The sequence below is a fragment of the Heliangelus exortis genome, chromosome 20 (assembly GCF_036169615.1).
Source record: "Heliangelus exortis chromosome 20, bHelExo1.hap1, whole genome shotgun sequence".
Taxonomy (NCBI): domain Eukaryota; kingdom Metazoa; phylum Chordata; class Aves; order Apodiformes; family Trochilidae; genus Heliangelus; species Heliangelus exortis.
The window spans coordinates 2,571,520-2,592,308 of record NC_092441.1 but is presented as its reverse complement, the minus strand read 5'-3'; the positions used below and the strand labels follow the sequence as shown (position 1 = coordinate 2,592,308).

The following is a 20,789-nucleotide window of genomic DNA, read 5'->3' as shown; positions in this document are numbered from 1 at the left end:
TTGACAGCTTCCCATAACACAACCACAAGCTTGCTGGGGATGAAAAACAAATTGGTGGAGCCAAGAGGCAGGCAGTGGGTAGCAGCAGGTCAGGGGGGCAGGAGCAGAGGGGGATCTTTGCCATCACCCAGGCTCTCTGGGACTGGTTTGGGCCCTTCCTCTCTCTGCCAGGCTGAGGGCAGGGAGCAGCCAGCAGCGGATAAAGTGGGAAAAAAAGAGGTTCACACCATGAATGAAAGCTGTGACAAAAAGGAAGCGAGGGGAAACTATTGTCTCCTCAGCCTTATTCCTCATAATGTCTGCGTGTAATAAGTCTTTTGGTTATGCTTGTGGCTTCTGTGACAAAGGCAGTGATTTAAGGGGCTGTCTTGACAAAGGCAGAGCTGCTCACCCGGGCCAAAGTGCTGGTGAGTAATATTTTACCACAAATTGTTGTAACTGGAGCTTGACAACTGCAGTGGGAAGGAGGGTGGGGGGGTTTTTACGTCTGATTTATGACCCGACTTAAGTGCAGCTTGCGAGGGGGGAGCTTTAAGGCTGGTGAGGCCACGGGTCTGCATCTCCTGCAAGGAGAAGTCCAGGGGGAGTGTGGAAGCAAGGAGGGGAAAAATTCAGTGGTTTTGGCTCTGCCAGGATCGGGGGAGGTTGCCGGGAGCAGAGAGAGGGAGCCACACACACACAGACACATCCTGGCTGAGATGAGGATGCTCCACCTGATGGCATCTGGGGATGCCCCGGAGCCTTCCCCTCCTCCCTCTCTCTGGTCCCATCAAGGATTTAATATCCCATATCCCATATAAACCAAGTCCTCTGGGCTTTCTCTCTCAGCCTTCACACCTTTAGGGTTAAAGAGGTGTTTTCCTAACCCTGACCTGTGAAGCATCTTCAAGAGCAACTTTAAAGAGGGAGACAAGGAGGGAGGGAGGGGGGAAGCTGCTGCTTGGGTTGCATCACTCTGAAAATTCAGGTCATGTTTACTACGAGCAGCTGGAAAATGATGATCTCAGATGCTAACAAGTAACATCTGAAGGGAAGCATTCAAACACTCGAGCTGTTTTGTAAGCACCTCCTTTACTTTGGGCCAAAACCAGTTTAGCTATTTTTAAGGCTTCAGTTGTCCTCTTAAGTACCTGATGTGGGCTTATCTTAAAGAAGTAAAAAGGAACAAGAGGCTGCCCTTCCTTTAAACTTCAAATGGAAAAAGGGGTTTGTATTTTATAAAAAAAAAAAAAAAACAACCCCAAACCAGCAAACAAACCCACCATACAGCTTCCTTTCTGCTTCAGAAAGGACAGACACCTCTGCTCTGAGGGCTTTTTGTCCTGCTGCAAGCTGACCTTGTGCAATTTCCTTTATTTACATTGGGCTGGCACTGGCTTCATTGACTGCAGGAGTTTATACAACTGCTTTAAAGGAACTCTGAGGCTTGCAGAAGTGAGCTCTGCCCTGCCTTGCCCTCCTATTTACTGGTACAAAGTAGATACACAGAGCTACTGAATAAAAAGAAGTAACCTTATATCCCATTTTGTCCTGGCTTTAATACTTTCAGACCAGGATAACAGTGGAGGTCATGAGCAATTAATTTAAACCAGGTGGAAAAATTTTCTCAAGATTTGGTTCTGTGCAGGGAGACATCTGATAGCCTTGGAGTTTTATGTGCTTTTATTTATGGGAGCAGCATGCAGCCTTTGTAATGCTTTTTTTTGCTTTTTTTTTTTTTTTTTTTTTTACTATTGGGGTTGTTTGAAAGAAGCTGTTGCAAATAATGTTTGTTCACTGCTGTAATGGAGCCAGAATCAAATTTGGAGGCAGATTAGCTTCCCAGGACTTTGGTGTTTGTGTTCAGTCTGCTTGCATCTGTGATCACCTCTGTTCTAGAACTTCTGCAACCAGAAGGAAAACAAACTCCCCTTCATGCAGACCAGTGGCATGAGGATTCCCTCAATCAGTAATTAATCTGCAAATTTAATCCCTGAATTGATAGCTGGAATGAAGCAGCATGGCAGGGTTACTCCTTGTAGGGTTTGGTGATGCTGGGAGTTAAGGGCTAAGGGTGGATCTCAGCTGGTGTGAAAAGAAATAAGGTTTGAGGGAGGGAAAATTGCCCTTTAGTGCAACTATCCTGCTATTTAGTAGCTTGATTTCTGATCTATGAGCTGCCCAGCCTGGCATGGAGAAAGTATTCTGCAATTTAGAGAGATGATAAAATAATTACATGATTGCATGCTTCTTGAAGGCACGAGGATAATGTTCCTAAGTGCCACCAATCCAGCTACCACTCAGCAGAAGGAAAAAAGGCTCCTTTCTAATCAGGCCTCCCCGGGTAAGGGTTTGCAAGAGTACCCTTAAGGTCAGCACTAATCTTCCAGCTTCCAAGCAACCCCTTCAGAAGAAGGCAGGATTGCCCAATCTGCAGGGTAAACAGGCTGCTCCAGGCTGAGGAAGCAGCATGTGACAGCCACTCGGAGCCCTTTGGGGATGGGAAGTGGTGGCCAGACCCTGTCACAGCCCTGTGGGGTGAGGGCTGCCCCAGCCTGGCCCTAGGGATGGAGAAGAAGGAGAGAAGGAAGGTTTTGTTGGGTTTTTTTTTTTTTTTTTTGAGCGGGCGTTGTGGTTTTTTTTAATTAAAAAAAAAAGAGAGAACAAAAAGGAAAAAAAAAAAAAAAGTTTATTGCAAAACTCAGTGTTTTAGAGTATTTCCAGAGTCCACTAGGTACGTTACAAACAAATCAGTAAATCCTGCTCTGAAGGCTTTAAAGCCTCCTTCTGGGTCTTGGTGCCTGCACACACACATTCTCACTCGCTCCCCTGCTCGTGCCACGACACAGACAGGAACAGAAAGGTGAGGTCAGTGACAAACATATTATTTGAGCTGTATTGGAAATCGTTGTATGTATATATAAAAAAAAAAAAAATAAAAAAAAATTACAGTAGAACCCCACAAATCTGCAGAACAGGGAGCTTCCACACACACGCAAAACCTGGAGGCCTGATTCTACTTCCAAGCAGAGTTGTCCTAGCAAAGTGCTGTAGTGAGGTCTCGTATCACAAAAAGACTTGAAATTCTCTCACAATCCTACAGAACGTTTACCAAAATGCTTGAAGTATCATAAATTAACAATAAATAAAAAAAACAAGTACACCTCGAGGGGTTGTTTTGTTCCTTTACTCACTGATTTTGTCTCTAAGGGGTCTTCCAGTCCTGGGTGCAACGCAGCAAGGTTCTGCTGGAGGTGATAAAGTGCTGAGGCAGAGGAAGGACACGAGACTGAAGGTCTCGGGCAGTGAGGATGAACTGCTCTAGTAGCCACTTGGTTGTAAAGAGTGTGCCTGTTTCTATTTTTTTTTTTTTTTTTTTTTTTTTTTGGACATCTAAGACAGAAAAAAAAAAATAAATCGAGCACCGTCCCCCCCGAAAAAAAAAAAAGTTGTGGGTTTGTTTTGTGTTGTTTTTTTTTAACAGATTGTCCCACGTTTCTATGGCTGGTAAAATCCAAGACAGGTCAGTGTAGCTGTTAATGAGGATGCCACTTCCACTTAAATAGACAGAAATGTTGGTTTGGTACCTTGCAAACCAAACCAGACTTGATTGAGTTGTCCCCCTGAGTTGCCTAGAGGCGTTAGGATGCATATAGGTGGGGTAAGCAAGCTTGGGGTGCTGTGAGGAGGAATCTCTCCCCTTAAGACTAAATGAACAGCTAGTACCTCATCTCTTGTTGGCCCCTTCAATGTGCACAGGCTCCACTGCATTTCTCACTGAAGTCAGCAGCAAAAAAAAAAAAACCAAAAAAAGCCTCTCACTGGCTTTGGGGGAGATGGGGAAGGGTCCTGACTCAGGCTCCCTGCAACCCCTCCCTGGGTGCAGCAGATGGTGAGAGGCTGAGGGATGCAGGGGGTTCCACATTCAGTCTGTGATGGGGTAAAAGATTTTGTGCACTTGTAAGTGAAGGTTTCAGGTACATTAAGACATCCTGGGCCAAATCCTCCCTGTGGGGTTGGGGCAGCCCAGCTGGGTCTGCTGACACCAGCTGAGGCCTTCTGGAAAAAGATGCTGGAGCTGTAGTTGATTTTGTTTGTTTTTTTGCTTTTTTTCTTCTTTAAATAGCAACTGGGTTACCTAAGACCTACCTATTAAAAACAGCTACATAAGAGTAAGTTTCCCAACAATTTCACAAGCTAGCAATGCAAGATAGGTATTGAAGAGATTGGTGTAAAGACAGCTTTCCATTATGCAAAAGATGATTTTTCCTCTCTAGTTAATTAAGCTAACCTCCTTTAACAATCTTAGAATAAATTAATAAATACTAGTTAAATTAGAAACAGTACATCAGATCTAACTATCAAGAGAAAAAAAGTTTCAAGGATACCAATCAGGAGAAGAAAAATCATCTTATGAAACATGTGCAGTAATAACTGGCCGTAAGGACATATGGAGCCTCCAATTTCCCAGCATTTGTGACTTTCAAGTTAATTAGAAGAACATTAGCAATGGTTTAAGTCAGCTATCTAGCCTAGCCTCCTCCTCAAATCTAAAAAAGTCCAGATTCTTCCAGAGGAAGTTTGAGTTGGCTACTGGTGGTGTCTGAAATGCTCATCAGTTTCTTGGCTGTGTGAAATTTGCAGTAAGGGGATGGGTGAGGACAGTCAGAGGCTGAGCTGCTTCTGCTGTTGTCAGCTTTTCTGGATCAGTCAAACTTTTACCTATGCTTGTTATTGGGAAAGCAGGAGTGTGTGCATCACATCTTCATGCTAGACAGAAGTTATTCTTATGTGGCTATCCATATTTTCTATGGAGATTCCCATTGTTGGCTAAAAAAAAAAAAAAAAAAGTTCCTTCTAATAATTAAAAAAAAATAATTTGTTGGTAGCAACTGTTCACATTTAAAATTTCACATTCCCCTTAGAATGTAGTTTTAAAACGTGGAGCAGAGCTGATTTTTTGTTTTTTTCTCCCCCCCCTCCCTGTCCTACGCCGAGTACATGAGATGGAGAAGGAACAGATTTTTTTTTTTTCCTTATGCCACACCATCACAGCCTTTTCCTGAATGTTCTGCTTTTCCAATATCCATGTCAATAAAGTCATCTGGCAAGTCTGGCACGACCCCCCCTGGGCTCTGCTCTGCACATTGCTGCTGCTGCTGCTGCTGGTGCTGCTGGTGGTGGTGGCACAGCCCAACCTTGCATGGCCTCACCAGGGACAGAAACACAGCACCCAGGACCATGCCAGCAGCACAGGAGTAGAAGGCTGAGCTGTAGTTCTGAGTTGTATCCACTAAGACACCTACAGAAAAAAACATTCACAGCAGTTAGCCCCAGCTGGCCCTCCCCTCTTGCCCCTCCACCCCCCTCCTATGGAGTTGGTTTTTTTTAATCCAGGCACCACTGCATCATTTTATCCGCAACAAAACCACTCCCTGAGGAGATGGTGCCTTAAAAAAGGGACAAACATGGTGCTCAGGGGGTGTAGTGCTGTCTCCAGGCAAGTCAGAATCCTTTGGGCACTGCAGAAGCCAGAGATGCATCAGGCACCTCTTTACTAGGACAGAGGCTTCACTTTCCTGCAGTGTGTGGCAGGGACATGTGCAGAGGGACAGCAACTTGTTTCTGCCCTTTGCTGAACTGAACTGATGCCAGTTTTAGGTTTCCAGCAGGAGCAGGGGAGCACTGCAGTGTTTGCCTTCCCTCTGAGGTTCCCCAGCAGAAACTGCCTCGCTGCTGGGACGCTGCAGAGCTGCATTGCAGCACTTCCCTGGCTCCAACAGCTTCCTAATACCAGTTGCAGGGCTTTTAGGGTAGTCCTGATTAGCACTGCCAGATGACTTTCTAGGCAGAGCTCAGCACCAACAGCTGCCGAATATACTAGGGGGGAAAAAAAAAAAAACAACAAAAAAACCCGAAAAAACCCTCAAATAAAATGAAAGTTTTAAGAGTTACCTGCAAGGGGTGGTCCAGCCAACCCAGCTAAGCTTTGAATGAAGACGTAGACCCCAGCAGCAGAAGACATCCTTGCAATCCCAACCACATCATCTTCTGCCAGGAGGGGGATATGCGTGCCCGCTACCGTCCCGAGCATGAACCCAAAAAATATGCTACATATCATCAAGCCCCAGAACTCAGAGGCAAAAGGGAAGGCAAACAAGGCTACAGAGAGCAGGACAACGCAGATGAGTTCGATGTAGATCTTGCGGATGGGTTTTTTGTTGAGGACCCAGCCAGCTGAAATTCTTCCAAAGACCTCTGCGATGGCCATGGCCGAGAGGATGTACGCAGAGTGGTCTTTGCCGATGCCGAGGCTGAGGCTCAGGGGGATGATGTAGAGGGAAGGAGCAAAGAAGCCCAGGGTAGCAAACAGGCCAAAGAATGCATAACAGATAAAGCTATAGTCTCTCATCACAGAAAAGTCCAGTAGTTTGGTTTTTGGTTCTGGAGGGGTGCTGTTATTTTCAACAAGTATCTGCACGGGTTCCTTTGGTTCTTCACTTTTCGGCTCCGCTTTGGTTTTTCCAGGCACATTGCTGGGTGAGGTAGTTATTTCTACTCCTGAGTCTATGGACTCTATTGAGGTGCGTGTTTGCTCGTTTTCAAGCATGTACTTTGTCTCCGTGGGCTCTTCTGGAGGCTGCACTTTCACTTCTTCTTGCTCCTTGATGAGGATGGGTCGCAGCAGCGATCCACAGATGACAATGCTCAGCTGTAGCACCCCGACAGAAAGGAGGCTGTACCTCCAGCCAATCTGCTCCTTCAAAGCAGTAATTGCTAAGGGAAGAGGGCAGAAGAGGAAGAAATTATAACAAGAAAAGCCTGGAGTCACGCCAGGGAGCTATCTGAGTTTACAGCTAAGGAAGGGACTTCAGAGAATCACAGAATGTTTAGGTTGGAGGCTCCAACCTTTGACCAACACCATATTCCAACTACTAAACCATCTCCTTAAGGACCAGGTCCAAACAAATGGCTTTTAAATGCCTCCAGGGATGGTGATTCCACCACTGGCCTGGCCAGGCCATTCCAATGTCTGACATCCCTCAACTCTTCATCACTGGAAGGTCCAAAGCTGTTGCAGGGGTCCCTCCCGGTCCAGTGTGCCCAGGGTCACCCAGGGGCCTGGCACCCACGTTCCTCCCATCAGCTGCAGCAGACAAGAGCTAGAGCTTGCATTTCACAGGTGGCTAGCTCAAACCATCATCTCGGTAGCCACTTTGGATGGCAAAGACAAAGGTGGTGTTATTTTTACTGAAGGAGAGCAAATTCAGCTTGGTTTCCTTTCTCAGCTGGCCCCACCCTGAAACCAGCTTCTAGAGGAAGTCTCTTTGCTCTGCTCAAAGATGCATGTCCCTGCTTAATGACAAGAAACCTTCATTTCCAACCAAAGCTGCTTTGCAATGGGTTAAAAACAGGTTAAAAAGCAGAAGACCACCTGAAGTGGAGGGGACAGGAAACACCAGGGACGTGCTGGCTGGGGACAGGTTTGGGGCAGTTTGGCAGTCGTGCTGAGCACAAGCCCCACTAACCTTTCAGAGCAGTTATGTGTACTCTGGGTGTGTGTTTTAAATAGCTGAAGTTTCTCAGCCTTATTTTTAGCCTGCTGGATCTATATAGGGAACCCATTGGGCTGTGTATCAGAGGGAGGCACGTCCTGCCCTGGCAGGAGATGCTGGGGCATCATTAGATGGGTCTCTAGAATTACTGCTGTCCCTGCCTGCAGGACACGAGTCCCACTGCCACGTGGGCAACCACCTGTGGGCTTCAGAAGCTCCTGGGAAGGTCCATGAGGACCCTGGTACTGATGGCTCAGTACCATTTGCTGGGGAAAAGGATGGGAGCTGTGCTGTGCTTTAGGCATGCATGGATGAACTCAGGAGGAAACTGTACCTGGTGCAAAGGAGAAAACAGCAAAACATTCCCCTGTAGAAGCCACTGCTGTGACCAGCGAACGTCTTTTGTCAAAATACTGTGATAAAATGGTGACAGTCGGGAGGAAAGAGAGGCAGTATCCAAGGCCTGTGAATAAATGCCAAAAATTGCCATAACAACAAGAAAGGGAGAGGGAAACACCGATGTGAGAACACGTTAATTCAGCTTTCCCCGTGGCGAGATTACAGTATCATTTCGGCCAACTCAGCAAGTCACCCTGGAAGAAAATCATTGGGGAAACCAGAATGTTATTTTTTTTAAACTGGAAGGGGGATTAAAAAAAAAAAAAAAAAGAAAAAAAAAAAAAAGAAAAAAAAAACCACCCCAAGAGACCCAACCTCCCAAACCTGCTAGATATATATATATATATATATACCTTCTGTTCCCCAACAGCCAACGGGGTCCACCCTCAGGACCTCATCTGCCCTAAGCATGACAAGCTCCTGATCACAGATGTCAGCAGGACACTCAGGTCAGATTGGAGAGAAGGAAAAGTATCAGGAAAAAGATAAGGAAAAAAAAACAGGGCAAAAAGGACACAGAGGGAAAGGTTAGAGGAAGAGCTTTCATCTCCCCAGTGATCCCAGGTCCACCAGAAGCCATCAGCAGAGCTGCACTAGCACAGTGGTCTGCAGGACCAAGTCCCAAGGTGGTCCCCAGGGTGACATGGGGCAGAAAGCCAAGCTTTGAGCCCAGTTCATCACCTCTGCTTGGAAGGTGAGGTCAGCTCAGAAGGGGCAGCAGCATCTCTCAAGCACTCCCAGAGTCCTGGGGAGTCAAACAATCCCTCCCCTTACACACACACAAACACCAGATCTGGACTTGCAGGAAGCCACAGGAGGGAGCAAAGTGTCTGGCAGGTAGAAGGAACAGGAGAACTCACCAGAGATGATGCCAATGGTGACATACATGTCCACAACACTGCGGGCAAAGGAGGCAGTGACCATGCCTGTGCTGACCAGAACCCCTCCAGCCATCACCACAAAGCGGTGACCGAAGCGATTGCTGAGCACCGTGGAGAGAGGAGCTGGGTGGGTGGGAGAAGAAAAAAAACAAAAGAGCTGTGGTCAACACCCAAGTCAGCAACCTCCCCAGCTATCATCTCCTTCAGAAGCTCTCCTTCTCCCCTGTTGACATGCCACCACCCCTGCCACTTGGCCTCACGCCCAGGAGCCATCCTCGAGTGCTTCACAACATTTAGGATGTGCTAAAAAAATTAAAAAATCATGAGAAGAAACCCAGAGGGGTGCGTGGCACACTGGGACAAACCCGCAGCAGCACCCAAGACACCAGTGGATTTCAGTGAGATTTAAATCATTTCTCATCCTTTTCACTACAGTTAAAAGTTTCAAACCCTTTGATTTCACCCCGTGCTGATGAGAGCTGAATGCCCAGGCCAGGCTCAGTGACACGGGCCATGAGTTGGGACTCAAAGGGACTGCTGGGCTGAGAAAGAGATTTCTGAGTGTTCTAGAAGCATGCAACCTCTGGACTTTCTGGCTGTTATTTATAAAGGAGCCATTAGAGACACCAAAGTCACAGGTACCAGGTCCTCATCTGCTGAGTCAGCAGTACAACTGCCCCTTGCACTCGTGCTCAGTGCCTGCTCTGCTTACCTGTGAAGGTCTGGACAAACACACATATGGATATTATCCAGGATATCCTGCTGTTGGTTTCATCAAAGCTTTCCATCAGGTCGTTGAAGAAGACACCAAACGATTTGATAATGCCGTATGTCAGAGCTTCCACAAAGAAGAAAGCAAAAGCAACTGTCCAACCCCATCCTCCATCAGGCACTTTAGCATAAACATTTGGAGCAGTGCACGGCATTTTTACAGCTTTGACAGTCATTTTTCTGATCTGGGAAAAAAAAAAGGGGAGAAAGAGCCAGGCATCAGTTGAAGATGAATTTTGCTGAAAGAGGCACAGCCTAAGCAGCTGTAAAATCCCCAAGGCACTGCTGGCTGCTCCCTGTGCTGCCAGGAGATTAAATGCAGGGGTTGGGCTGAAGTTTCTGCCTTTGTCACCCCGTGGGGCTCATATCTGCTGGTGCCCTTTGAGCCCAGGACCAGAAACTCTCTGCTCAGCACCCAGGCGAGCTGTTCCCAATCAGCAGAACCTGGCACCCGGGAGCTGTCATCTGTATTTTGGTGCATGGGGGTGGATGGATGGATGCAGTTCGTGAAAAATCCACCGTGGGACCCAGCACGGGTTCCTGGAGCAGCAGGAACTCTCCAGGAGCTCCCCTGATCCCTCCTGCCTGGCCCAGGGTGGCACTGAGGTGCCACCCATTTGCCACAAGGTTTTGTTGAGGATACAACCCACGGGCAGTGTCCCAAACCCACCGAGCTCCCCACTGGCACTTGGGGTGACAGGAACCCCTCGGGATCCTGCCTGCTCCCCAAAATGGCTGCTCCAGGGCTGCCAAGCCCCAGCTGCCCAAAATGCAGCAGTAACCTGGCAACAGGGGATGGGGACACCCCCACTGCCACCAGCTGTCCCCTGCAGCCCTCGGGGTCACCAGGGCAGGAGGCTGCTGGGGCCCTAAGGGCTGCTGGGGGGCAAAGGGAATCACCCCATAAGGTCCGGGGGGGTCTCTCCAGCCCTGCCCTGTCTCACCCAGGGGCTGGGGATGCTCCAGGGGCTGGGGATGCTCCAGGGGAAGCTTCTGCCCTGCAGGGATCCAAACTGACCACCTCCTCACCTGCACCGGGGGGGACACGACAGTCCCAGGTGAAGCCCCAGAAGGGGACAGCGAGTTGGCCATAGGCAGCCACCTCGTGGGCTACTAGCCCCGTGGGCTACCGACCCCGTCCCCACGCCCGCCGTGTCCCGGGCACGGCGTGAACCTGCGGCTCTTGCGGGCGTCGCGTTTCCTCCCCGCGCCGCCGTCCCCAGCAGCCACCAGGCACATTTCCCTCCTCCATTTTCTACTCCAGATCATCGGCACGACTTTTTTTTGCTCGGCAAGAGGAAACCAGAGCGGCTCCGGCAAAGCTTCCCCATCCCACCGGGGGAACTTCTCTACCAGGCGACTCCCTGCGCGTTCCCGGTGCCACCGGGGACCCCGTCAGCCGCCCCACGAGAGACCGGCTGGGGTGAGTGGGTGCCCTGAGCGGGGTGTGGGGGGTCTCAGCACCCCGGTCTCCCCTCTGCAGTGTTGCATGGGGGGGTCAAGGCTGGTGCAGGGTTCCCTGGGGGGGTTTTGCTGAGGGATGGAGCGAGGCGTGGGCTCCAGCATCCCTCCTGTGCTCTCCTGCATCCCGGGGTGAGGGGCGCAGGCACAGGACCACCGCCGTGTGCCCAGGAGGGAGTTGAGCCTCTGCCCGAAGTTTGTGGGAAGTGCCTGGATAAACCCCCGAGAGAGGCACCGGGGCTGCAAGGAATTCCTGTGTCACACTGCACAAGGAATGAGGGAGGGGGGGGGAAGATTAGATTAGAAGGAAGCACGCTATTTAGAAGCGAGGGGGGAAAAAAAAAATCAACACAGCCCCCCATTAAAACCTAAACCACAAAGCTTGGCGTATATAATGTGTAATTAAAAATTAAAAGGAATTGCGGTGGGGGAAAAAAAAAAATTAAAAATTCAAATGCCAGAGCTCAGGGGCCCGGCGTGCCCCCCCCCCTCCCCTGCATCACTTTCTGAACATTTCAGACCTGATTTCAGCATCGCCACCGCCGCACCGGCTCCTCGGCTGGGCGCCGGAGCCGCCAGCTAAAAATAATGGGGTGCGGGGGAAAAAGAAAAAAAAAAAAAAAAAATTTTAAAAAGGGTAAGGGGTAAGCAAAAAAAAAAAATAAAAATTTAAAATATATTAAAAAAAAATAATAATAATAATAAAGGGCAAACTAACCCCCCCCCTTTCCGCCCCCGCTCCCCCGGAATCCCCGGGCAGGAGCCCACTCACCGGCGGCTCTGGCTGCTGCGGCGGGGTTAGGGGCTGCCCATGGCCGGGGACCCTCGGCGGGGCGGCGAGAGGAGGCGGCCCCGCTGCCTGCCTACCCGCCCGCCGGCCTCCGGCCGCTGCTGCTCCCGCTGCCCGCGGCGGCGGCTGCTCGGCTCTCAGCTCCCAGCCCTTATATACCGGCTGGAGCCGGTCTCCGCCGGCGGCTCCGCAGCGCCATGTGCGCGCCCGGGCCCGGGCTCGCCCCAGCGCCGGCGCCGGCCCCGCGTGTGCGGCGGAGGGGGCGGTGCTGCCGGGGGCACCCACCCCGCCGGGGTCGGCTCCGAGTCACCCCCGATGCCCCCCAAGGTTTGGGGTCGGCACCTGCTGGAGAGGGTAGGGCTCCCACCCCCACCGCCCCGTCCCCCGCACATCCCCCCCCCCCTCTTCCCCTTCTTCCCCGGGCAGGTCCTCGCCGGTTCGGATCGGTCGCGCTGCGGGGAGGGAGTCGGTCCCCGGGGGTCGGCGGGTGGGGGAAAGGGGGGAGAGTGCCGGCAAGTGATAGGTCTGGCGGTGAAAAGGGTGGGGGGTGAAGGGGGTGCATTAGAGCACCTTCCAGGGTCCGAAGGGGCTACAGGAAAGCTGGGGAGGGAGTTTTTATAAGGACGTAGCAATAGGACAAGGGGTAATGGCTTTAAACTGAATTTTTTAGGTAGAATTAGTTTAGATATTAGGAAGAAATTCTGCACTGTGAGAGTAGGCAGACCCTGGCCCAGGTTGCCCCATCCCTGGAAGTGTTGATGGGGTTTGGAGCAACCTGGGCTGGTGGGAGGTGTCCCAGGGATTTAGGATTCGATGGTCTTTAAAATCCCTTCCAACCCAAACCATCCCACTGTTCTGTGACCCCCGCCATGCCCTGTGCAGGTTTGGGTCCCCCCATCTGGTTTGGTGCTGAAGTTTGGAAGCTCTTTGTTTGCCTGGAAAGGGCCTGAAGGGACAGGGATGTGATGGTGCAAGTTGGGGTGCAAGCAAAGGAGATCCCTGCGTGCTTCAGGCCCTTTGGCAGCACACCTGGGATTGGAGTCACACTGCAAGACATCTTGGACCCCTGGCCTTGGAGAGCACAGGGGTCCTTGTGAAGCAGGCAGTGAGGTTTTGAAGCCTCACACCACTCCTCGTGGCTTGTGGGCAAGTGACTTTTGTCCACGGGTGATAGCAGAGAGCTCAGAGTGGGGGCTGTGGTCAGACCCCCTCCTCACCTCCCCTCCTGGCACCCCACTGCCATTTAGTGGCAATTCTGGAGTGGAATCACCCAGGTTAAAATGTCCCTTCAGTGCCTCAGCCATCAGCCAGGGCTGCTGCATTGGGTTGGCAGGAATCCCTTCTCTTGGTTTCCTTTTTTTCATTACAGTGAGAGTTTCCAGTGGGATGGTGCAGGTAAAAGGAGCAAGCAGGGGGGAGGCAAAATTCTGCAAACTTCTGACAAATGAGGCACAGGAGTTACTGCTTTTGTTCAGTAACTTTGAGAAAGCTGCTGCCAATTTCTGATGGCATTGAAGGTCCAACAGCTGCTGATGCTCTTGTCCTCTCTGGGAGGTTTGGGCAGCTTCACCCCGAGCAGTTCCATCTTAAATAAACTTAAATCCAGGTGCTGGGCTACAGGGAATGACACAGGGAGCACTGTATTGCTCCTTCTCACAGGAAACCCCTTCCCCAGAGGGGTGATGCCTTCCCTGGCTATGGATGAAGGGCAACCACCTCCTCTGGCCTCCAAATGCTGATACCTCCTTACACAAGCTTTTTCTTGAGCTGTAATTCTTCCTGGCAGGACAGTGCAAGTGGTTATTGGGACAACAAAAGAGGTTTGTGCCTCCAGGGGAGAAATAAGAATGCAAATATCTTCGGCATGAAAAAACAAAGGCGATTTACTCCTTGGTATTTCTTGTCAGTACTTTGCATCTGTCTCTGCTTCACCTTCTCATTCCTTTCCTTTGGGCTTTCCAAGTGCAATAAGGAAAAACGTGGGCTGGAGGGGCCCTAAAGGAGGGACCTCACCAGCCCAGGGTTTCACCCATGCTGCTCACCCATTTTTTGGGGAGTTTCACTTGCTGCATCCAGGGCTGTGTCATTCCAGGACACTTTGCTCCGGCGCATCCATTCTGGGTCCTTCCAGTGCCTGGCAGCAGCTTGCACCAGGATGTGCTTTTCCACCTTCTTGGGGACCATTCCCAGCCCGGGTGCATGGCAGGTGTTTGAGAGCTTTGCAAACCAGAGAGAAGGAGAGCAAGTGTCCTGTTGGTGGGCATAAATCATCCAGGAGCTGGATGGAGAGCAGGGCGGGCTGGAAACAGAAAGGGAGAGTGGGCCCCAGCTCTCTGCTGCCGGATGGGTCAGGGACTTCCAGTTCATTTATTCTGCTGGGGTTTGCCCAGCCCTGCTCGGCATGTGTAATGTTTTTTCTGAAAGACCTAGCAGTTAAATGGGTGAAAAACATTCCCCTGTCTCAGGAGCTGGCAGAAATCCTAGCAAATCTGCAGAAGTATGTTTTGGTCGGTGCTGCTTACTCTGTTAGGGGAACTAGTAGAAACTATTCCAGCAGAAAACCTTTTCCTGGAATAAAATCTTGACTCTGTTCAGAGCATTGTCAGGACAGTTGTACCGGGAATGCAGCTTTGCTGGTAAACACCCCGGGACTGAGGGTGCCTAATGGGGCAGAAACAGAGCTCCAGCACCCTCTGCCCCATGGCCAAACCCCTCACAAGGCACCTGCTGCCCTTTTGCCACGCTCAAGGCAAAAATAAAATCTATGTGTGGTTAGTTGGACAAAAAAAAAAGAGGATTTTTTTCTTTTTTTCCTGCCTGTCCCTTGTGCCACCATCCATCCTCTCCAGGGTGGGGTCAGGGACTGTGCCCCGAGTCTCAGCGTGGGGACACGTCCCCATCCTGCACCACTTGGCAGCCATGAGGTCAGCACACGGGCTCAGCAACCTCTTCTGTTTGTCTGCCTCAGTTTCCCTGCCCCCAGCTGGCAGGAGGGGGGATGCTGGCAGCCCCTGGAGTGGTTCTGGGATAGCAGCGGGTGCCCTCTCTGGTTTGAAGCTCTCATCCCCTGCTGTGTCCTTATCTCCCTGCTCCTGACAGCTGGGATGGGGATGAGGCTTTCGGCAGAAAAGCAGGGATTCTGGTGTGGGTTTGGGCTGGAGATCAGAGCTGTGATGCCCCGGGTGGGGTGGGAGCCCTGGGTGCTGGTGGGGGGATGGCTCAGCACAGCTTCAAAGGGCAGCAGGTTTTTCTGGGCTCCAGCTGCTGCTTTGCTCTCCAGGCAGGCGTGAAAATGTGAAAGAATGTGAAAAATGTGAAAATGATCGTGCTGGCCCCAAGATTTGTAAACTTCTGGTTAATGTGTAATAAATACATGACAGATACCAGCAGTGCTGGGCAGGGGACCACGGCCACTCGGTGGTGGTGGGGCTGGTGGTGGTGGCATCCCCAAGCTGAGGAGGAGGCATCTTCCCTGCCTTGGGGCCAAGCCCAGGGTGTCCTCAACAGCACTGGTTGGAGAGGCTTTTGGGGCTTTTCTAAACTGGTTTATCTGGTTCTGACTTATCCCTCCGACTTCTTGTGATCCACCTTGTCTGGCTTGCAAAAAAAAAAAAAAAAAAAAAAAAGCAGTTTAATTTATTTGGTTTAATTCTTCCCAGGTACAAGGTGTGAGCTGTGGTGAAGCCTGGGTATGCACAATGTCCAGTCCCAGTGATGCCCAGTATGGTGAGGAGCTTGGTGCTGGTGGCCCAAAGGGCCTTGGATCCTGGCTGGGATCCTGCCCAGGTGTCTCACCAGGCTGTATCCATGCAGTGGTTCCTGCTTGGCATAAACCAAGGAGCTGCAACAATCATGTTCCTCCCAGAGCCAGCCTGGGGCAATCTCTTCTGAGTCACTTTTTTTTTTTTTTTTTTTTTTTTTGGGGGGGGGGGGGCAAAAATGGCTAAAAAAAAATGGTCCTTTAGCTCTGCATGGTCCTGGTGGAGTAAAGCTACAGGGGAAGAGAGATGGAGGTCTTGGTGTGGGGGGGAATGGGGAGGACAGGGGGTTATCCCAGGGAGTCTCCCCATGACCTCGTGGGCACTGCTGGAGGATGAGCAGAGCATCCTGAGTGGGGGCAGAGCCAGCACAGCCCAGACTCGCCCAGGAATTTGAGATCAAAAGGATTGTGGAGCTGCCTCTGCCAAGGAGCAGAGAGTGCTGGAGCTGATGCCAAAGGACAGCCTCATGCTCCACTGGGGTTTGGACCTTGCTGTGGGTGAGGATGGTTCTGCAGGAGCCTGGCAAGAGCTGTGCCACATGTCCCACCTTCCAGGGGCTGTGTTCCACCTCTCCTTCAAGCGGCCTCTGAGCATCAGAGATCAAGAAGTTTTGCCTGACTCTACTGCATAAATTTCAGGCCTGGGTGACTTTCCCCTGTCATTTAGAGAGAAGAGGGTGTCCTTTGAAAAACAGGTTTGCTTGTTTTACTTAGCAGTGTCATCCTGGCATCCCTCCCCAAGGAGAGGACAGAGGTTTGTGGTTGAGCATGGGTTCATCTCCCTTGGGTTTCCACTTGGTTTTTCTGGGCAGCTGGAGGTGCCAACGAGGGTCCCCAGTGTTGTGCAGGGGGCAGAATGGGGTCAGGGATGGTGCTGTGGGGAGGGTGGTGGGGTTGGGTGTGGGGACCACCTGGCAGAGCCCTGTGCAGCCTCTCCTGCTGGCCCACCACCTCCCACACCCTGTTAATTCACCTCCTGAGAGCTCCCAGCCTGCTGGATGGAAGTTTATAAATTGAGGCTCTGGGCTATGAATTATGAATGGCCTCACATCCCTAATCACTGCAGTGCCAGGCTGAGAGGGCTGAGGCTGCTGAGCTGAGGGACAGCCCAAAGCTTTTAAGATGTGAGCAGCAAAATCTGGGAATAATTTGCTTTGCCAGCTACAAACCTCGTGGCTCACAGACTGGCCTCATCTTATTCCTGCCTCCTCCTGTCACCTTCTCCTCCTCTGTTTTCCATTATTTTCTCCTCTTCTTGCCCCCTCCCAGGTCTGTATTCATGGCTGTGTTAAGCATCCCATTGGAGCTGCAGCACCTTCCTCCTCCAAGGTTGCTGGTACCAAATGGAGACATCAGCCACAGTGCTGGTCCAACTGGGTCCTGTTGGACCCCTGGTTATCCCCACCCAGGTCTCCATGCCATTCCCCTGGCCAGGGCTGAGCTCCTCACACAGGGCTCAGTGGGATTTGGGCAAATCCCCAGAGCTTCACCTCCCTTTGGCTGAAACTTTGTGCTCAGGACCTTGTCTTGTTTTGTGTCTTGGTTGTGCCTTGTTTCTCTTGGTGCTGCAGCCATGCACGGGGAGGGACAGACTGACAGACAGTCTCTGGCAGACACACAGCAGTTTTTACCCTCCTGAAGCAAGGGCAAAGAGTTCTTGGGTGAGCTGAGTGTGGTCTGCAGGGAAAGAGCTGTTTGGGGGGCACAAACATCCCCCCTGGCTGCAGGCAGGAGGGAGGAGCTGCTGCCAGAGATCCACCACACTTCCAGAGAGAAAAAGCATCACTGGGGTTTGGTGTCTAATTAGATATTTACCAGGCAGGAAGGAAAGTTAAAAAGAAGGTGACAGTGACTTCAAAAGGTGGTTTTTTTTTTGACTTCTAAGAATAACACTTTTGCTGGTGCTCGTTTCAGGAGCATCATCTGTACCTGGGTGTGAAAGACAGAGGAGATCAGAGGCACAGGATGTGATCAGAGACCTTGCAGCCTGGTGGGCAGTGGAGGGACCAAACCCAGCCCCGTGGGAGCAGCTGAGGAGGGGACATTTGCATCACTGCCAGGACCCGGGGAGATCTCAACACAGCAGACAGAGTTTGGAGAAGCCCCTGGTGCCCCAGCGTGGGTGGGAGGGGTGGGTGGCACCATGGGGACCCCCTCCCCAGAGGTGGTGCTGGTGCTGATGGTGCTGGTTGGGCTGGTGGGTCCCCGTGCCACGTGTGGGCAGCCCAACTTCATTGTCATCCTGGCTGATGATGTGGGCTGGGGGGACCTGGGGGCCAACTGGGCAGAGACGAAGGAGACCCCACATTTGGATGAGTTGGCAGCTGAAGGGACAAGGTAATGTCTGCCCCCCCCTCCCCATCCTGTTCCAAGCACCCCTGGCTGCTCTGTCCCACAGCAAGGGGGGTGTGGGGACTGGCAGGCAAAGGGATTTATTTAATTGATGTGGTTTTGGGTGCAGGGGGAGGGTGGAAAAAACCTGGGACCTCAAGGTGCAAATCTCTCCATCCCTGCAGGCACCTCTGCTCCAGACCCTGGGGACACAACCAAGGGAGCAGGGAAGGACAAGGAGGCATTTGACCACTCAGGGGCTTGCAAGCAAAGGATTTTTTTATTATTATTTTTTATTTTCTAGGTTTGTGGATTTCCACTCAGCTGCTTCCACCTGCTCTCCATCCCGTGCCTCTCTGCTGACAGGGCGTCTCGGGGCACGCAATGGGGTCACCCACAACTTTGCTGTCACCTCAGTGGGTGGCCTCCCCCTCAATGAGACCACCCTGGCCGAGGTGCTGAGGGAGGCTGGGTACAGCACGGGGGCTATAGGTAACCAAGCTATAGGGTTATAAGGGTTATAAGCTATAGGGAACTAACTCTGCTATAGGTAACTAAGGTTAGGCATCCAGGATGGGGAGATGGTGTGGGAAGAGCGAAGATGTAGGGGTCTGTCCCTTATGGAGAAGATAGTGCAGGTAGTTAGGTAAATGCTAAATTAAAGGAAAACCTATAGGATCACGTGGGAGAGGTTTTGCAAGTGTTGTGCTGGCAGAAAAGCCCTGGGTTTCTCCTTTCCCCCATTTCTCCCTCTGGGATGGGTGCATTTGGTGGGAGCAAGCAGGTGCTGGAGGTCAGGGGATGGAGCTGGTTGTTTGGGAGGGGTTAGAAAGTCATCTCCTCTGAGCACAAACATGTGGAAAAGCCTCTGAAGGCTGGAAGCACTCACTTTGCAGAGGCACGAGATACCTTGGGCATTTTTTTTGGAGTCTCTGCCACAAGAAAGGCATCCTGGAAACATGGCCAGCACAAACAAGCAGCCTGTTTGCTGCTAGATTAAAACCCTCAGCCCTGTGAGCACCTCGTGGGTGGTGGGTGGCAGTGACCATCACTTTGTTAACCTCTGAAATGAGGCTAACATTCTCTTCTCTGGCTTCCACACAGGCAAGTGGCACCTGGGACACCACGGCCACCATCACCCCAGCTTCCGTGGTAAGGGCTGCACTGGTGGGGGTGAGATGAGCATCCCGTGGTCACTTTGCCCCCACCAACACCCTGACTTACCCCTCAGGCTTTGACTACTACTTTGGGATCCCCTACAGCCACGACATGGGCTGCACAGACACCCCTGGGTACAACCTGCCCCCCTGCCCACCCTGCCCACACCACGGCACGGCTGCCAGGTATGGGGACACCTGGGGGGTGTTCAGGGTGCTGGGGAGGGGAGGTGGGTGTTCCCACCAGCATCCCCAGCCCTGGGAGCTGCCTTTAGCTGTGGTCACCTCTCCTTATGCTCCATGCATCCATTTTTCCCCCCCACTGCAACCTTTGGGGGGGAGGCTTGGTCCCCAGAGCATCACCCCCTTTCTGCTCTCCCCTTGGCTGTGGCTTTCTGCAAAGTGGCCCTGCTCCTGGGGCCACTGACAAGTGTGGGGTGGCTTCTTCCCAGCAGGATCAGAAGGAAGGACTGTTACCCAGAGGTAGCCCTTCCTCTCTTTGAGAACATCACCATCATCCAGCAGCCTGTCAACCTCAGCAGCCTGGCAGCTCGCTACGCAGAGGTGGCAGCACGGTTCATCCAGCAGGCCAGGTGAGATGTCACCTCCATGTCCCCTGTCCTCTGCACCAGGAGAGCTCCTGGGGTCACTGCTGCACTGTTGGTACAGTGCCAGGTGGGGATGGGAGTTGCTCTGTGGTCTTGGGAAGCTGATCCAGGCTCAGGTTCCCAGCCAAGGAGCAGGGAGCCACCCGAGGTTGTCACCAGTGTCCTGCAGTGTCCTCCATCCCTCCCTCTTTGCAGTGGCACGGGATGTGGTGGCTCTGCTGGGTGGTGGAGATGCCTCTCGGGGTGGGGAGAGGTGTTTAAACCCATCCCATACGTGGGCTTTGCTCCATTTTGAAATGTAAAATGTTCTGGGGTCTCTGGGCTTCAGGGTCTGCCTTCCCCAGCTGGGCAGGGACAGGAGGAGCCCGGACATGCTCTTGCCTGAGGAGCAAAGACCTGAGACAAGGACCCTGAAGCTCTGCTGATGGGTTGTGTAATTTTAATCCCCTATTATCTGCGGATTATGAGCTGTGACTTTGCAAAACACCTCCCTGCAGAGCCAGGAGGGGAAACGCTGCCGGGCATCCGTGTCAGAACCCATCCTGTGTCAGCATCCTGGGATAACTCAGATCCAGGGAAGGGGCACAGCTGGGGGGGGGGGGACGTGGGGTGTTTCTGGGAAAGGTTTGTTTAAAGGTGCAAAACCAGGGTTGGGCAGGGATCAGCCTGTGGGGAGATTACTCCTGATAAGCTTGGGTGCTGTTTTGCATGCCCAGTATCTGTAATTTATCCCCTCTGGGGACCAGGAATCAGACAGGATGCTGGAGGGGGGATATGGGCAGGGGGCTGCAGGGCCCTGTCATTGTCCCTCTCATCCAAACCCCCATCCCTCTGTGCTGGAAGAGCAGTGTTCAGCTGTGAAACCAAGCACGTGAGCTCTGGGTTAATAGGAGGAGAAACCTTTAAACTCCCAATAGTATTTGGGGGTTATCTGCGTTCATGGGGAACAGGATTAAGCAGGTGCCTGCCTTTTCTCTCCTTCTCTTTGATGGCTTATTCCGGTTTTCCTCTGCCTGACTCATTCATTACTGGGCAACAAAAAAAAAAAAAAAAAAAAGAAAAAAAGCCACCGGATTTGTCACCTCAGTGTTTTTTT

The 20,789-nt window shown here is 51.7% G+C and overlaps 2 protein-coding genes across 5 annotated transcripts in view; one reads left to right on the top strand and one right to left on the bottom strand.

Moving 5' to 3' along the window:
* Positions 1–4,067: 4,067 nt before the first annotated feature.
* SLC16A6 (solute carrier family 16 member 6) lies at positions 4,068–12,048 on the bottom strand. Of its 2 annotated transcripts, none has more exons than XM_071764301.1 (6): positions 11,820–12,048; positions 9,528–9,771; positions 8,795–8,938; positions 7,870–7,998; positions 5,935–6,756; positions 4,068–5,281 (listed from the first exon to the last, which is right to left on the bottom strand). In XM_071764301.1, the coding sequence occupies exons 2-6, from the start codon at positions 9,760–9,762 to the stop codon at positions 5,016–5,018; spliced, it is 1,596 nt and encodes a 531-aa protein (XP_071620402.1). In that variant the 5' UTR covers positions 9,763–9,771; positions 11,820–12,048; the 3' UTR covers positions 4,068–5,015. The 2 variants fall into 2 exon arrangements, with proteins under 2 accessions (XP_071620402.1, XP_071620401.1); XM_071764300.1 differs by lacking the exon at positions 11,820–12,048 and adding an exon at positions 10,616–10,751.
* ARSG (arylsulfatase G) overlaps positions 10,921–20,789 on the top strand; it is a 23,717-nt gene continuing 13,848 nt past the window's right edge. Inside the window, exons 1-6 of one of the 3 annotated variants that reach the window (XM_071764303.1) lie at positions 10,921–11,009; positions 17,512–17,934; positions 18,233–18,420; positions 19,033–19,080; positions 19,160–19,271; positions 19,547–19,678. In XM_071764303.1, coding sequence (XP_071620404.1) covers positions 17,741–17,934; positions 18,233–18,420; positions 19,033–19,080; positions 19,160–19,271; positions 19,547–19,678 — 674 coding nt within the window. In that variant the 5' untranslated portion in view covers positions 10,921–11,009; positions 17,512–17,740. Of the gene's footprint in view, positions 11,010–12,053; positions 12,192–17,511; positions 17,935–18,232; positions 18,421–19,032; positions 19,081–19,159; positions 19,272–19,537; positions 19,679–20,789 lie in introns of those variants that run through there. The other 2 variants (XM_071764302.1, XM_071764304.1) reach the window with 2 other exon arrangements.

Excerpts from the sequence above, each read along its gene's own strand:
- SLC16A6 (XM_071764300.1), bottom strand. The coding sequence starts at position 10,678 with ATGGCCAACTCGCTGTCCCCTTCTGGGGCTTCACCTGGGACTGTCGTG. Across the intron at positions 7,999-8,794 it reads CACCATTGGCATCATCTCTG|GCCTTGGATACTGCCTCTCT; the intron begins GTGAGTTCTCCT and ends ATTTATTCACAG. Across the intron at positions 6,757-7,869 it reads TGTTTTCTCCTTTGCACCAG|CAATTACTGCTTTGAAGGAG; the intron begins GTACAGTTTCCT and ends CTCTTCCCTTAG.